Source organism: Coffea eugenioides, chromosome 3, assembly GCF_003713205.1.
Source record: "Coffea eugenioides isolate CCC68of chromosome 3, Ceug_1.0, whole genome shotgun sequence".
NCBI classification, from domain to species: Eukaryota; Viridiplantae; Streptophyta; class Magnoliopsida; order Gentianales; family Rubiaceae; genus Coffea; species Coffea eugenioides.
The window spans coordinates 32,204-46,033 of NC_040037.1; the positions used below are offsets into that span (position 1 = coordinate 32,204).

The 13,830-nt window shown below is 37.5% G+C and overlaps 4 protein-coding genes across 4 annotated transcripts; 1 reads left to right on the forward strand and 3 right to left on the reverse strand.

Moving 5' to 3' along the window:
• Positions 1 to 4,154: 4,154 nt before the first annotated feature.
• LOC113764535 (dammarenediol 12-hydroxylase-like) lies at positions 4,155 to 4,777 on the reverse strand. The gene is made up of 2 exons (XM_027308455.1): positions 4,622 to 4,777; positions 4,155 to 4,532 (listed from the first exon to the last, which is right to left on the reverse strand). The coding sequence occupies exons 1-2, from the start codon at positions 4,742 to 4,744 to the stop codon at positions 4,233 to 4,235; spliced, it is 423 nt and encodes a 140-aa protein (XP_027164256.1). The 5' UTR covers positions 4,745 to 4,777; the 3' UTR covers positions 4,155 to 4,232.
• A 2,231-nt stretch (positions 4,778 to 7,008) lies between these two features.
• Positions 7,009 to 8,624, reverse strand: LOC113764879 (aspartic proteinase A2-like). The gene is made up of 5 exons (XM_027308920.1): positions 8,287 to 8,624; positions 7,618 to 7,964; positions 7,481 to 7,541; positions 7,288 to 7,382; positions 7,009 to 7,200 (listed from the first exon to the last, which is right to left on the reverse strand). The coding sequence occupies exons 2-5, from the start codon at positions 7,948 to 7,950 to the stop codon at positions 7,009 to 7,011; spliced, it is 681 nt and encodes a 226-aa protein (XP_027164721.1). The 5' UTR covers positions 7,951 to 7,964; positions 8,287 to 8,624.
• Positions 8,625 to 11,740: 3,116 nt separating this feature from the next.
• Positions 11,741 to 12,229, reverse strand: LOC113764880. The gene is made up of 2 exons (XM_027308921.1): positions 12,212 to 12,229; positions 11,741 to 12,136 (listed from the first exon to the last, which is right to left on the reverse strand). The coding sequence occupies exons 1-2, from the start codon at positions 12,227 to 12,229 to the stop codon at positions 11,741 to 11,743; spliced, it is 414 nt and encodes a 137-aa protein (XP_027164722.1).
• A 52-nt stretch (positions 12,230 to 12,281) lies between these two features.
• Positions 12,282 to 13,121, forward strand: LOC113764882 (ATP-dependent zinc metalloprotease FTSH, chloroplastic-like). Its single transcript, XM_027308924.1, has one exon. It carries the CDS (start codon positions 12,282 to 12,284, stop codon positions 13,119 to 13,121), a length of 840 nt encoding a protein of 279 aa, XP_027164725.1.
• Positions 13,122 to 13,830: the final 709 nt, after the last annotated feature.

The following is a 13,830-nucleotide window of genomic DNA, read 5'->3' on the forward strand; positions in this document are numbered from 1 at the left end:
GGTACAAGGAGTCCTAGGAACATTAGGAAACAAGGAGTAATTCGGCAGGCTTTTCTTTTGAGTTTGTTTGACTCTCAATCTCGGCGGGGACCACGGGATAAGAGCATTTGGAGTCATCATTCCTTTTGGACTTTAAAATGAGAAAGAAACGTACAAGGCTTGTAAATTGGAATTGGACTCTCAATTCGTGCGGGGACCACGGGATAAAGGAAAGCCTTGTGTCATGTATCCTTTTGGCTATATAAGAAAGGCTGAAGGGAGAGTTTTAGTAGAGCTTTTTAGCATAGTTTAGTTTTGTTTCTTTCTTGGCTCTTTTGATGGCCTGGACCTCAATGAAATTACTTGAAGATTTTCTCATGAGACGTGGCTAAGTTTGTCTAATCAAGAACAACGGAGGACTTGGTTCAACTAAATTTGTGAGATCGAATTAGTTTTTATTTATTTCCATTATTCACTGGTATTTGTCTATCTTCTGCTTTATGTTCATATGGTTGTTTTATTATTCGATTATCCAGGGCCCGGATTCTAGATTAATTCAATAACCTGAAGCCAATTAGGATAGTTAAATCCGTAATTGTTTAATTATTCTAAACTGGTGGCAACTGGCATGATTGGGTTTGTGTCAGGGAGATAGACAGGCTAACTTAAAGAGACCCTCGTAGCGTGTTGATTGGTTAGAATTAGGCTCTTCTAATTATTCATGCAATTAGGGAATTGAACTTCTACGGTCGTACCTAGGGTTATTTCCTGATTAGAGAAATAGTCAACGGTCGTACCTTGGCTATCGACAAATTGAGGAAGAGTTGGTTGTTTATCGCGTGTATGACAACTATAACTAATTTATCAGATAGTAACTGGAATAATCCTTGCATCTGTGATCGAATTGAGTGAACCATCTCCGAAGTTGTCTCTTGGCTAGAGTTCATCCATTTTTATTGTTATTGTGATAATTAGTTATTTGAGTTGTAGTTACTTTATTTTTATTTTAATTTATTCCAAGTAATTTAGTTACTCTCATTTTCAAAAACCCCCCATATCTGGAACTTGAGAAGAAATTAAATTATCCCCAGTCCCTGTGGATTCGACCCTGCTTATCTCTATATACAGAATTTGTATTTTATTTGAGCAGGTATTTATTATTGCACAGGTTCGGCTCCTGTCAGAACTCCATTCCTAACTCAGGGATCTTATTTTCTGTCAATTTGTTGCAATCCATTACTTTTGCTCCTACCAATTATGCATCAAACACCATAATTTGTAACATTTTATGAATTGTATGTACATAAATGACAAGATAAATATATATTACCATTCAGAGTGTGTTATGAATCACATATTACTAGTATACCAAATCCTATTATTATACTTATCAATATGATTAATGAATCACATCACCTTACTTTTACTCTAAGACAACGACATTATCTATGTACTAATAGAACTCCATGTATACTAAGTTATACGGATTGTAATGTATTGGTCACACGATGTAAGTCTATTTTAACTGTATGTACATCCACTCTACTGATTATATTTAGATTCTAAGTTCTTTAGTTTGCTGGACCTTATGTCATTCGTTAATGATAACCGCTTAAGCCAACTGCGCATTTTCTACTATTTCTATATTTTGAGGACCAAACAAACATTTTCTACTCATTGTAATATATTTCTTACATCATGTAATTAACTTACAACACCAGGTATATTCTTTTATTATTTACATATATGTCTTTTCCTCTGCTTCACCTCAATCAACTCTACGCCTCCATTTTATACACACTGCATGGTCAGGAGAGAGACAAACTAAGATTGCATGATGAGCATGGACCAACTACATATTACTCATTTAACACACTATATTCAGTCACGTTACCTTGGTCTTAACCATATGCTTTATGTTTCACCAAATTCGGAGAGCGCAGTTGCTTCTGCTATTAAATTGCACGACAAAATCTGGATTCGTGAGATGATGAATTTCCTCTGTTTGCTTCTACCTTGCCGCCTTCCTTACACACATTCAAAATGGATACAATACTCTCATACCCAGCTTCAAAATGCATACAACACTCTCACTGCACTGTTTGCTTTCTTCCTTATTCACTCAACATCATACCCCAGCTCTCTCCACCCACTTTTCTGTCAATTGCTACCTTCAGCAAGACGCCTCTTCTCTTCCCTCAGTTTTGTTTTGTGCGGCTCTCTACTTTTCTGTTTGCTTTCTTCCTTATTCACTCAACACCATACCTCGGCTCGCTCCACCCATTTTTCTGTCAATTTGATACCTTCAGCAGGACGCTTCGTCTCTTCCCTTAGTTTTGTTTTGTGCGGCTCTCCACTTTTCTGTTTGCTTTCTTCCTTATTCACTCAACACCATACCTCAGCTCTCTCCACACACTTTTCTGTCAATTGCTACTTTCAGTAGGACGCCTCCTCTCTTCCCTCGATTTTGTTTTGTGCGGCTGATTCAAATTTTCAACTTGATTTTCAAAATTGAAACTCTTCCGTTTGGTCCGTCATGTTCCCGTTTTGGCTAAACATTTTTTTTTGAAACGACATCGTTTTTGGGACCTGTTGAAGGCTTCCTGACGTGGAATATTTCTCGCCTCACATTTGGGTCTTGTGAGGAGACCGTTCAGGAGCGGTCGGCCTGACGACCGCTCCTGCCCCGTATCCACGCCGTGGACCCCAAATAATAATAATTCATAGGAGTATTTAACTACAACGACGTGTACAATCCAGGACCACTTTGTCTTAAAACATGGGACCAGGAATCTAGGACAATGAAAGCAACAAGGCTAAACAACAAATAGTCACGTGCCACGGGCCACAAACAATAATTCATATTTAACTCGACTTTGAACCGCATCATACCCAGATCTAGGGGTGGCAATTTTCGACATGATCCGAAAACACGATACGAACCTAACACGAAATTAATAGGTTTGGGTTGAGGTTTTGGAAATTCGGGTCAGAATCGGGTTGGACCCGATGAACCCGAAAAGAAAACAGGTCGATTTCGGGTCAACCCGTGGTGACCTGATATGACCCGATATGACCCGTTTACGAATTAAAAATAATTTAATAAATATAAAAATATTTTTATCTAACTAACCTAAGTTATTCTTTTTTTCAAAGGCATTAATTACTTAATCATAAATGAATTTATTTAATTTGTGTGAAGTTGAAATTATTATATTTGGACAAATAATATATTATATTATTTTTTACTTTTATACTGTTTTAATTTATTTTATATTTTGTTTGAGATAAAACACTTTTACGGTGTTTTATTTATTTTAGATTTGGTTTGGAATTACTTATTTAAATTTTTATTACTTGATTATGTAATTAGTTTTGTGAGAAATTGATTTTATTAGAAATTACAGTGATAAATTAATAAATTAAAATTAAGTTTCGGGTCATTTCGGGTCGACCCGCCAACCCGTCAACCTGAAATTTTCGGGTTCGGGTCAGCATACCTGACCCGTCACGGGTTGGCGGGTCGGGTTCGGGTCAACAGATTTTCTGGCGGGTTGACCCGAACCCGACCCGCCAACCTGATTTGGACCCGAATTGCCACCCCTACCCAGACCAGTAAAGATAAACGTTGCACCAACCGAACACAACCTTGTCATACTATATAAATATATATATATATATATCAATATTTCTAGTTACTTCTTTTGTTTTTTTCATTTTTTATGACAAATAAATTAGGATAATGCCACTGAAAATGTTTGATTTTTAATTAGATATGTGAACAATTTTTTATTTTTCTTCTCGAGTTGGATGACCTAAATTCGCAGGGTTAGCAAAAATTAATTATTTGCTAACCATTGGGTTGGACCAATGGTTCGGAGAAGCCTATTCATGGTACTTGTTATGTAGTAATAATAATGCTGAACCATTATTTTCTTCGAAATTAATAGATGTGATATAATGAATTTTAATCATCATAATAAATTTAAAAGAGCATAATATGAAACTTCAGTCATTAATTAATAAGGGCATAATTGGAATAACAAAAATTAAGATCACAATGATACTTATACTTACACTCCAAAGTAGCAAAACTCATGATACTTTTTATATAGCAATGATTTATATATGATTCTGATTTTGATTTCGGAATATAAACCAAACACTTCCTGCATTATTTGACTTACAGGACAGGAAGATTGCAGTGTAGCTCCATTAAGTATTAACAAAGAACCAAAAATGAATAGGAGAATTCAAGGCTTGTTAGGATGTAGAATGACTGGAAGCCCTCGAGCTGGCCTGGGAGCAGGATAATATATCATATTCTCGCCCGGAATCAATTTCTCCCATCTAAACTTTGTCACCACATTGTGCATGAAAACAAGTATCACCACCCGAGCATACTCATTTCCAGGACACATGCGTGGTCCTCCCCCGAATGGCACAAATGCATAAGGTGCTGGACCGTTTCCTTGAAACCTTGATGGCTCAAACTTCTCAGGATCAGGAAAGTATTTTGGATTCTTGTGTGTGGCGTCAAAAGTCCAGAAAATCTGTTGAAGTAAAGTGTAATCATCAAAATTTGTGCTACATAGATCCGAATGTGGAACAAACTCCAAGAGGTATAATTAATCGAGTTTACCTTGGAGCCTTTTGGTACTGTGAACCCTTCATAGGTGAAATCAGTGATAGCCTCTCTAAACCCGCCAAACCCTGGCGTCGATATCCTCAAGACTTCACTAGCAACACTCCAAGAGTACTTCATCTTCTGTATATCCTCCCAAGTAAGGTGGTCTCCTTTTGGTTTTACATCTAAAATTTCATTTTGTTCTGTAGGCACAAAACGTAAGGGAAGAGTATGTGACACATAAATATATGTGAACGTACGAAGATATTATTACTATAGGTGGCAAACCAACCCACTTAACTAAATTTATCCATACTCGTCCATGAATAGATGGGTATGGGTATGGGTATCTTAAATTTTTGTATATGGGTATAAATGGGTTACCCAATAATACCCATTTATTAAATGGGTATTATTGGATAACCCATCAAACCCAATAACCTATTTAGAATTCTCTTCCCCCATCCATTTTTTTTTTCAGATTTTTCATTTTGTCATGATGTTAACTACTTTTGTTTCATTATTATTATTATTTGTTGGTTTATCTTATTATTTTATTTTCTCATAGTTTGTTAACTTGCTCATTTTTTAGCATTACCAATTTATGATAAGTTTTAACCTCTTTTCTTATCTTTCTAAAATAAAATTTTAAATTTATCTATGAAAAAAATGTTAGGGGTTCAAAATTTTTGGATTAAGTTTTAATATTAACTTTTATAGTACTTAGTTCAAATTTTTATATTCTTATTATTCAATTATTAAATAATATGTAATTTTACGACATAGAGTATCAATGGAAAAAAATTGGTAATTAGGCTTATTGAGCATTATAAGTAAATATTTAAAACTAATAATGGGTACAAATAGCGGTATAAATTAATAACTTAGTTTGCAAAAATGAATTTAAATGAGTTTACAAAAAGTTAAAATAAATGGGTTATAAATGGGTAATTGGGTTATTCAATTCATTTTTTGACTTACCCATTTATACCCATCTAATTAAATGGGTATAAATGAGTTGATTCACTTATATCCATTACCCATTTTAAGCAACCCAAACCCGCCCAAGTCACCCATTTTGACACCTCTAATTGTTACCTATCAAACAAAGAAAAAACACATCTGGCTCAAATATTGAATTGCCTTTACACAATCAAGAGTCTCTCTAGTCTTTACCGAGTATATGAAATTGTCAAACATGTTTGTTTGACATGAAACATGAAATTATCAAGCATGAAACTATCAAACATGTTTGTTTGTCTTTTTTCTTTTTTCAATTAGTTTCAACTGGAAAGCCAAATGTCTTGTCGTGTATATTCCTCCTGCTCATCTACTTTATTTATTGCTATAATGTTTGATACGTCAATGCTTAGCAAAACAAAATACGATTTTACAATGCTTATGCTGAATAAGAAGACGTCACGAATAACCAAAAGTTACATAGACGTATCAATAAAGAGCATCAGTTGCGGGTTCAATAACTTTACTACATATTCATGTTGGCATATCCTTTCCTTCTGCAGCTTAAAACTATTTTGCAGGATGACCAGAATTTTATGAATTTCCCAGCATAAAATGGGGTGGTCTTGGCTGGTCAGGTCTAGTTTGATGGCCATCATTCGACTTCTATAATTTTGTATTTCATCATCTTATTAGTATATGCAGCCATCCTGCTATGCAAAGAGTGCCAAATTGAGATTAAAATAAAATAAAGGGTAAATTACTAATAACCCCTCTATGGTTTCATTTATTGCCACATAATCCCCCTAATGTTTTCCCCTCCTATGATTTCATGTAAACTAGAAATTGCCCTTACTTAAATTCTAAATCAAATGACAACTCAACCATCTTGTACAAAATCGTAGTGAGATTATGTGGATAAATGCAAAAATTACAGGGGGTAAATTGGATATTTATACAAATTATAGGGGTTAAGTGAATATTATAATCTTATCACAAGCATTTTTAGAGCGTGTGTGGTCTAATCACTATAACTAATTATGCATTCCGTCCATTTTTTTCACTTTACATAGAATCATAGGGGGACTGTGTGGCTGTTTTTAAACTTTAGGTGGTTCATCTAACATTATGCAAAACTTCAGTAGAATCATACGTAATTTACCCTATACTAAACATGGTTTCTGGTAGCATGTGCCGATGAGCACTGGCCGATAGGTCTTAGGTGTTGATTCATTATGAAAGTCTGGCATTCTAATGAAGACGGGTTTCAGATTTTAATTTAGTATGAAAGTGAATTCAAATCAAGAAAATGTCTAAATACAAGGGGTTCTAAATGGTAAATTGAGTGTAAATTATATACGTGACTAAACAGAGTCTATTAGCTAGGCAGCGTGGAATAATGCATACAACATTACTGGAATAACTAAATGTCAAACTTACCTCTAAAGACAGAATCGTACACATCCGGAAGCTCTACCCCCAAAAAAAAAAAGTTTAATGAATATATCAAGCATAGTATACCAAATTGGAGTTACACGTCCAATAGCAATGTCCTGAAATCCAAGTCCAAGTATCCCATCAAATTGTGCAACTAAGAACGTGAACAGTCCTTCCCATGTTGCCTCAGTGAACACCTAAGGAACTATAGCTTTCAGAATCCAAAATTTCAATCAAACCAAAAAGCCACAGAAACATTATCTGGAAAACAAGCTATCTTGCACCTGCTCCTTAATTGTGATACCTCCAAGTCCTGCATTATCTCTGCTAAAGAATCCATAGATGGATCCCGAGCCATAAGGGATTTTGCAAGATTTTCCTACACCAGAAACCTCATGCATAAGAGCCAAATTTGTACAAAAGCACATAGTACTTGCATACATAAAAGAGTGGTTCAGAGTAGCACATTTTATTTACCAATTTCTGTATATGTGCTGGATTGCCTTGACCTATACTTGGAGTGTACATAGCATGCAACCTGAAACAAATAATGCTTCGTGATGTTGTTTTAGGGGTGGAATGAGTATTTCAAATTTTACATTGACATGACTTACAGAAAAGAAGCATTTTGAAGATGGGACCCAAAGATTAGCACTGCCAGTATCAAAGACAACATCAAAATGTTGTGGTGGTGTACCGAGACTAATCTCACCATAATACTGCATATCCAAGTAGTTCTTCAGATACACAACATTTCGTTCTAGGGATTCCACGTGGCCAGTGAAGTTTCCCAAGTGTCCGGCATAGATTGTTGCCGCATGGATGTTGTTAAGATTCAAAGGCCGCTTCTTGAGAGCGATCCTCAGTATCCCATCAGACGGAAGGTTGAAAGCAAGGTTGCCGGCTCCAAAAAGTAGAAATGCTAGCACCAGTAGGTTTAGCAGCATGATGGTCTGATTGCCTGCCACAGTCACATAATGGTTCTAATATGAGATAGGTAAGAGTTTCTAGACACTCGATGAGCTCTTGTGCTTCTTGAAAGAAAGGCCATTTACAAGGCTGTGGTCAGCTATTTAGGCACTCTTAGAGTCTTGCCCAAAATTATCTCCGCATTCAACACCATTACGCCGAACGAGACCAATACGATTACATATATGGTGTTGAGAAGAACAATTACATGGGTTGTTGGCGTAGAAGGATATTATGTCATACAAATATAACGATTGACAAGAGGTAGAATACAGGAACTTTTAGAATCCATCAAAGAGATTGATGAGCTTTACCTCAAGTACAGTGGGAAGATGTCGAGCTCAACAAAGGATACAGGAAGAAGGCATCTGAGAGGCACGAATTCAACTCTGTAGGAGGCTCGGGGGTTATAAGATGGCATAGTCGTCAACGACGGATACATATAAATTGGTGGCGCCACTAGATTCGAGGGTGCGACATTAAATTGAACTTCATCGAATGGGTCCAGTCAAGGAAATTACTAGACAATTTCGCAGGAGAGACGTGGGTACATGACATGCGTATGCAAGAAAAAGGTCAGGGCCACTGAAATTGTAGCTTGTAAAGATGAAATTTCCGGGGCGTGTCTTTTCTGCTCTGCTTAGCATGGTCAATTCAAAGTTGAAAGTACCCAGATGACAGGACAACGATGATGATGTGCGTCCTTTTCCGCTATTCGGGAAGGAGTAAAGAGGCGTTGATAATTGATAACTAACTAGTAATACATAGTACTGCGTTAGGCATGTTCTCACCTACTGTTTTTAATGCCGGTAGCAGCTTCCCGCTTCCGCTTGCAGTAACTAATTTTGCGAGTTTCACAGCGGAAGGAAAGAAAAGGCACGAGTCCGGTCAGAACCGAGTATTTTGCCGTCCCTCGTCTTGTGGACTAATTGCATTTTCCCCCAAAAAGTCTTTAAGTCAGTTGCGAATTCCCGCTCATCTTTCGGTTGAACCATTTTAGCTCCTTGGATGCCGATCAATATGACCGAACCAGCCAATACTTGCCAAGAATGGATTTCATACACAGTGCTTGAACATCAATGCCCAAATATTTGGGTGCACAGCCTTTTTTGTGAGGTAAGTCGACTTACTAAAATAACATAAGGATAGGGTATTATTTGAAATTTTATTTGGAATAATTAATGTAGTACTTTTTGTGATGTGATGTATGTGAGATAAAAAGGTGGTTGGGAATATAAAAAGGTGGGTTAAAAAATGTGTTTATGATGCAAGCAAAATATTATTTAGAATTTGTTCACTATCCAAACAAACCATTGATTCAATTCCTTCGGTCAAAATCAAGACAAAAGTAAAAAGTTTTCACAATATTTTTTTTTTTGTTTTAATTGTATAGTTTTTCTTGTGGTTAACTAAAAAAGAAAATATATAAAATTGCAACCCAATAATTGAGACGTATCAATAAAAAAAGGTGAAAAAAAATAAATAAAACCTCTGCTGCACAGATGTGGGCAGTAAAAAATAAAAAGTCATTAAACATGTAAATGATTATAGAGTATTGTAAAAGAATACATGAAAACAAGCATTGAAAAGGGAAAAATATTTAGCATCTAAAATTAGACATCACGACTAAATAAAGTGCAAAATTAACATCTTTTTTGAAAGAACTTATTTTATGAGAAAATAAGGAATTAATAAGGGAAGTAGGATGACATTCCGAATTTTGAAAAAGGAGGAAACGAATAAAGGACAAGAAAAATCTAATCCTTTTTGAGCTATCCAAATGTCAAGGACATGTAGATGATAACCATCATCTACTAGTTTAATTTACTAAAACGCTCTTGGTCATTAGCCATTAAAGTTAAAAAGTTACAATTGGTTCTAGGAAAATTTGTGGAAACCTCCCTTGATGTTTCTAACACTAACACTCACCTTCCTAATGATTTAAGAAATAGCACTGATCACCCTTAAACTTAAGGATTCTGTTGTATATTCAGTCCAGGTTAGAAAAAGTGCCATTAAAAACTTGTTTTAAGGAATGAGATGAGAAATTTATACCATATTTGTCCTTCGTGCTACTTGCCAAATAGTATTAGCAAAGGAAAGACAAAACACCACAAAACTATTAAGAATCAAAAAACTTCAGGGGGTGCAAGTGCAAATCATTTTAGTTCACCAACAACACTCGAAACATTAGTTGAAAGTAACAGCTAGTTAAATAGCTATATATGTAGGTTCTTACAATAGCTTATAAAGGAAAAATTTTGACATATAAATCTCTCCTACAAACAATGACCAATACAACATCCATTCTTAAAGTCTTAAAGTGATGATACATCATCCATTCATATGCCATTAATCATCAATAGTATATTCAAATGATGGTACATCATCCATTCACTAAAGTCATATTTGGCATTTTATCAATTTCTCCAATTTATTTAGTAATTATTCGTTCATAATTTGCAACCAAACAACGGCCAACGCTAGTCAACCTCCCCTTTGGGACCTTTTGTCTTAAAAAAGTATTATGAAAATTTTGTGTCTTAAAGTGACAACATCAAGGATTATTTACCTGTACAACAGTGATTCTTGCAAATTTTATGAACAAGATGCTCAGATTGTACTTGCGTTCTATCGCATATTGTGCTTCTTCTCTTATGGATGCTTTAACTCTCATCAACTAAGCAAAACCGACAACTTCTTCCCTAATGTATCGTTCATTCTATGGTTCATTTTTTTTCCACCGCTATCTATGGAGATAGTAAACTACAACATTGTCATCTCAAGAGCTGTCAATCAGAATTGGCACCAATTCATGGCGCCATCTTCTTCCTCAATTGGTGTCGTTGCTTAACTATGCATATAATGGTTAAAAATGCTAGAACTCTGAAGATGCTAAAATTCACAGGTAGTTTAATTAGTTACTCAATTAGTTTAATTAGTAAATAATTAGTTTAATTAGTTCCTCAATTTGTTCACAAGGAACATTTTTTGCTTTTGTAACATTGGTTCATTAGGTTTCTCAATTATAATTAGGGTATAAAGGTAAATTCACACAATCTCTTGTTTGCAATAGACCCCAATTTCTTCCTAGGGCATTTAATAGTATAAGGCATGTATACGATTACAACATATATATGATTTAGAGTACAATCACAAATACATGATAGTTAAGGGGCACAAATTACAATTAATCTTAAAACCAAGTCCTAGAGAAGAGTGAAGAAGGTACAAATTAGAGTCTCCCTCCCTCCTCTTGTACCCCAAGGTCCGAATTAGGCACAAGTCCTTCTCTTCTAGTTCACGAACTTCCCAACTAACCCTGCCTGCTCGATACCAGTGTCAGAGAAGTGAACGAAATCTTTTTTTTTTCTTGTTTTTTTTCAAATGGGGAAAAACTGCGAGACTCGTAGTTGTGTCGGAGGCACACACCTGCCCGGGGAAAAATGCACTTTTCATCCTCAAAGTTTGGACTGTTGACCAATTTCATCCTCAAAGTTTCACCAAAACACATTTCATCCTCAAAGTTATGTAATTTTGGCCAATTAAAGACAAATGACGGGAAATAGAGAAATTGGCGTTAGACCCAACTGAAAACCCAACAAAAAATGGGTTAAACCGAATGGAGCCTTTTTTTGACGGAACAAAAATTATTGCAACGGATGAAAACCAACATTCTTCTCCTTCTTCCCTCTGCCTTTTCGCAACCCCAAAATTTTTTTCCCAATCTCTGGATTTCTTAGGCGCTTGCAAATGCCAAATCCAGTTTTAGGGCTCATTTACTTGGTGGAGGATAATTTCCACCACATCCCCATCCCCAACACCCACCTTGGTTTCTTCCTCCTCCACCTCCACCTCCACCTCCCCATCCCCAACCTTCTCCTTCACCCCCTCCACCACCACTACCTCCTCCTCCTCCATTACCGCCGCCGCCACCACCACTACCACCACTCCCACTTCCCCAACCATGGCCTCCACCATTTCAGCCACCACCACCACTGTCAGCACCTCCGCCACCACTACCTCTTCTTCTACCGCATGTATGTTTCCTCTCCTTTTCCTCCTTCCACTACCACTTCCACCGCCTCCAATTCCACATCCACTGCCACCGCCACCATCGCCGCCGCCACCCCCTCCTCCTCCACTACCTCCATAGTGCGCAACCTGATTGCCATTTACTTCCACAACTTGCTTACCTGAAACTCCCCAAGCTCACAAAAAGAAAGACTCGAACTTTACACTGAAAACTGCCAGCATAGAGGAGTAGTAAGCCTCAACTGCGTCTGATTCAACCAATTGAACTTCCCCTATGGCTTCTTCCACAGCCTCCAACTTCTTGGGTACTCAAATCTTCCTCTCACCTCCGACCCCAAAAACAACTAAATCTTTGCCCAGAAAATTTCTAGTTCCCCAATCAATCCTTGGAGGGAAAAAATCCAATAGTATTTCACAATCCTTGAAGGATATTCCATCAAAAGCCACACTAGCTGCTCTACTATTTTCCTCAATCAACCCACGAGCTTTAGCCGTGGATAACACTGCCCCGCCAACTCTGCCTCCGGTAATTCAAGCCGAAGCCCCACAACCCAGTCCTTCAAACCCATCTCCCTTTTCCCAAAATCTGATCTTGAATGCCTCACAGCCCCAAGCTCAGCCCTCTACTGACCTCCCAGAGGGGTCCCAGTGGCGGTACAGTGAATTCTTGAATGCTGTCAAGAAGGGTAAAGTGGAGAGGGTAAGGTTCGGCAAAGACGGTAGTGCCCTTCAGCTCACCGCCGTGGATGGCCGCAGAGCTACTGTAATTGTGCCTAATGACCCCGACTTGATTGACATTTTGGCAATGAACGGAGTTGACATTTCAGTTTCTGAGGGTGATTCTGGCAATGGTCTGTTTAATTTTATTGGGAATTTGCTTTTCCCATTTCTCGCTTTTGCTGGCTTGTTCTTCCTTTTCCGGCGGGCTCAGGGAGGACCCGGTGGGCCTGGTGGTCTCGGCGGGCCTATGGATTTCGGCAGGTCCAAGTCAAAGTTTCAGGAGGTTCCTGAGACTGGTGTTGACGATTTCCACTCCCATTTCCCCAACCACCGCCTCCTCCATTTCCACCACCGCCTCCTCCCCCACCCCAAAACAATAGATGGGATTATCTGAGGATGGGTGGAGAGATTGTGAAATATGGATATGATATCGAGCTTAGCCTGCACGCTTAGATTCTGGAAACGCGTTTTTCTGCCAATTGGGAATTCAGGGATCTAACCAGGATTGGGATAGCCCCAGATGCCGTGACTGCTAGCTTATTAGCGGAGCAAAAAGAAAGAACCAAGAGGGTTGCTGCTGCAAGGTCAATCAATGACTTTTTTTGGCATTGAATGATCTCCAACAATACTGGTATGGCACCAGAATTTGCAATTCAGATCTTGTTTCTGCAAAATCACAACAAAATTAGATGGGGAACAATTCTACAGCCAATGCCTTCGGATGCAACTTCAAAAACTGCAAATTTTAACTGATGCTAACTTCTGTGTTAGTTTGGTTGCAAGTTTACCAAGTTCTCTGGCAGCTTAAATCTGAGCCTCCCGTTCATTAGATAGAAGGGCTTCCACCATCACGTCTTCCATGGTTGGAAGCCCTCTATCCCCCTCAGTCATTTCTCAACTCTCTTTATGTGAATTTAAAAAAAAAAAAAGAAATTTAGTATTTGATTGCTTCAAGGTGGTGTAAGGTTTGGCTTTTGGGAAAAAAATTTTGGGGTTGCGAAAAGGCAGAGGGAAGAAGGAGAAGAATGTTGGTTTTCATCCGTTGCAATAATTTTTGTTCCGTCAAAAAAAGGCTCCATTCGGTTTAACCCATTTTTTGTTGG

Bases quoted from the DNA above. Each gene is read 5' to 3' on its own strand.
- LOC113764535 (XM_027308455.1), bottom strand. From the start codon at position 4,744: ATGAAGTACTCTTGGAGTGTTGCTAGTGAAGTCTTGAGGATATCGACG. The intron at 4,533-4,621 runs GTAAACTCGATT...TTACTTCAACAG, and splicing joins CAGTACCAAAAGGCTCCAAG to ATTTTCTGGACTTTTGACGC.
- LOC113764879 (XM_027308920.1), bottom strand. From the start codon at position 7,950: ATGCTGCTAAACCTACTGGTGCTAGCATTTCTACTTTTTGGAGCCGGC. The intron at 7,542-7,617 runs GTAAGTCATGTC...TATTTGTTTCAG, and splicing joins CTTCAAAATGCTTCTTTTCT to GTTGCATGCTATGTACACTC. The intron at 7,201-7,287 runs GTGCAAGATAGC...ATAGTTCCTTAG, and splicing joins GTATCACAATTAAGGAGCAG to GTGTTCACTGAGGCAACATG.
- LOC113764882 (XM_027308924.1), top strand. From the start codon at position 12,282: ATGGCTTCTTCCACAGCCTCCAACTTCTTGGGTACTCAAATCTTCCTC.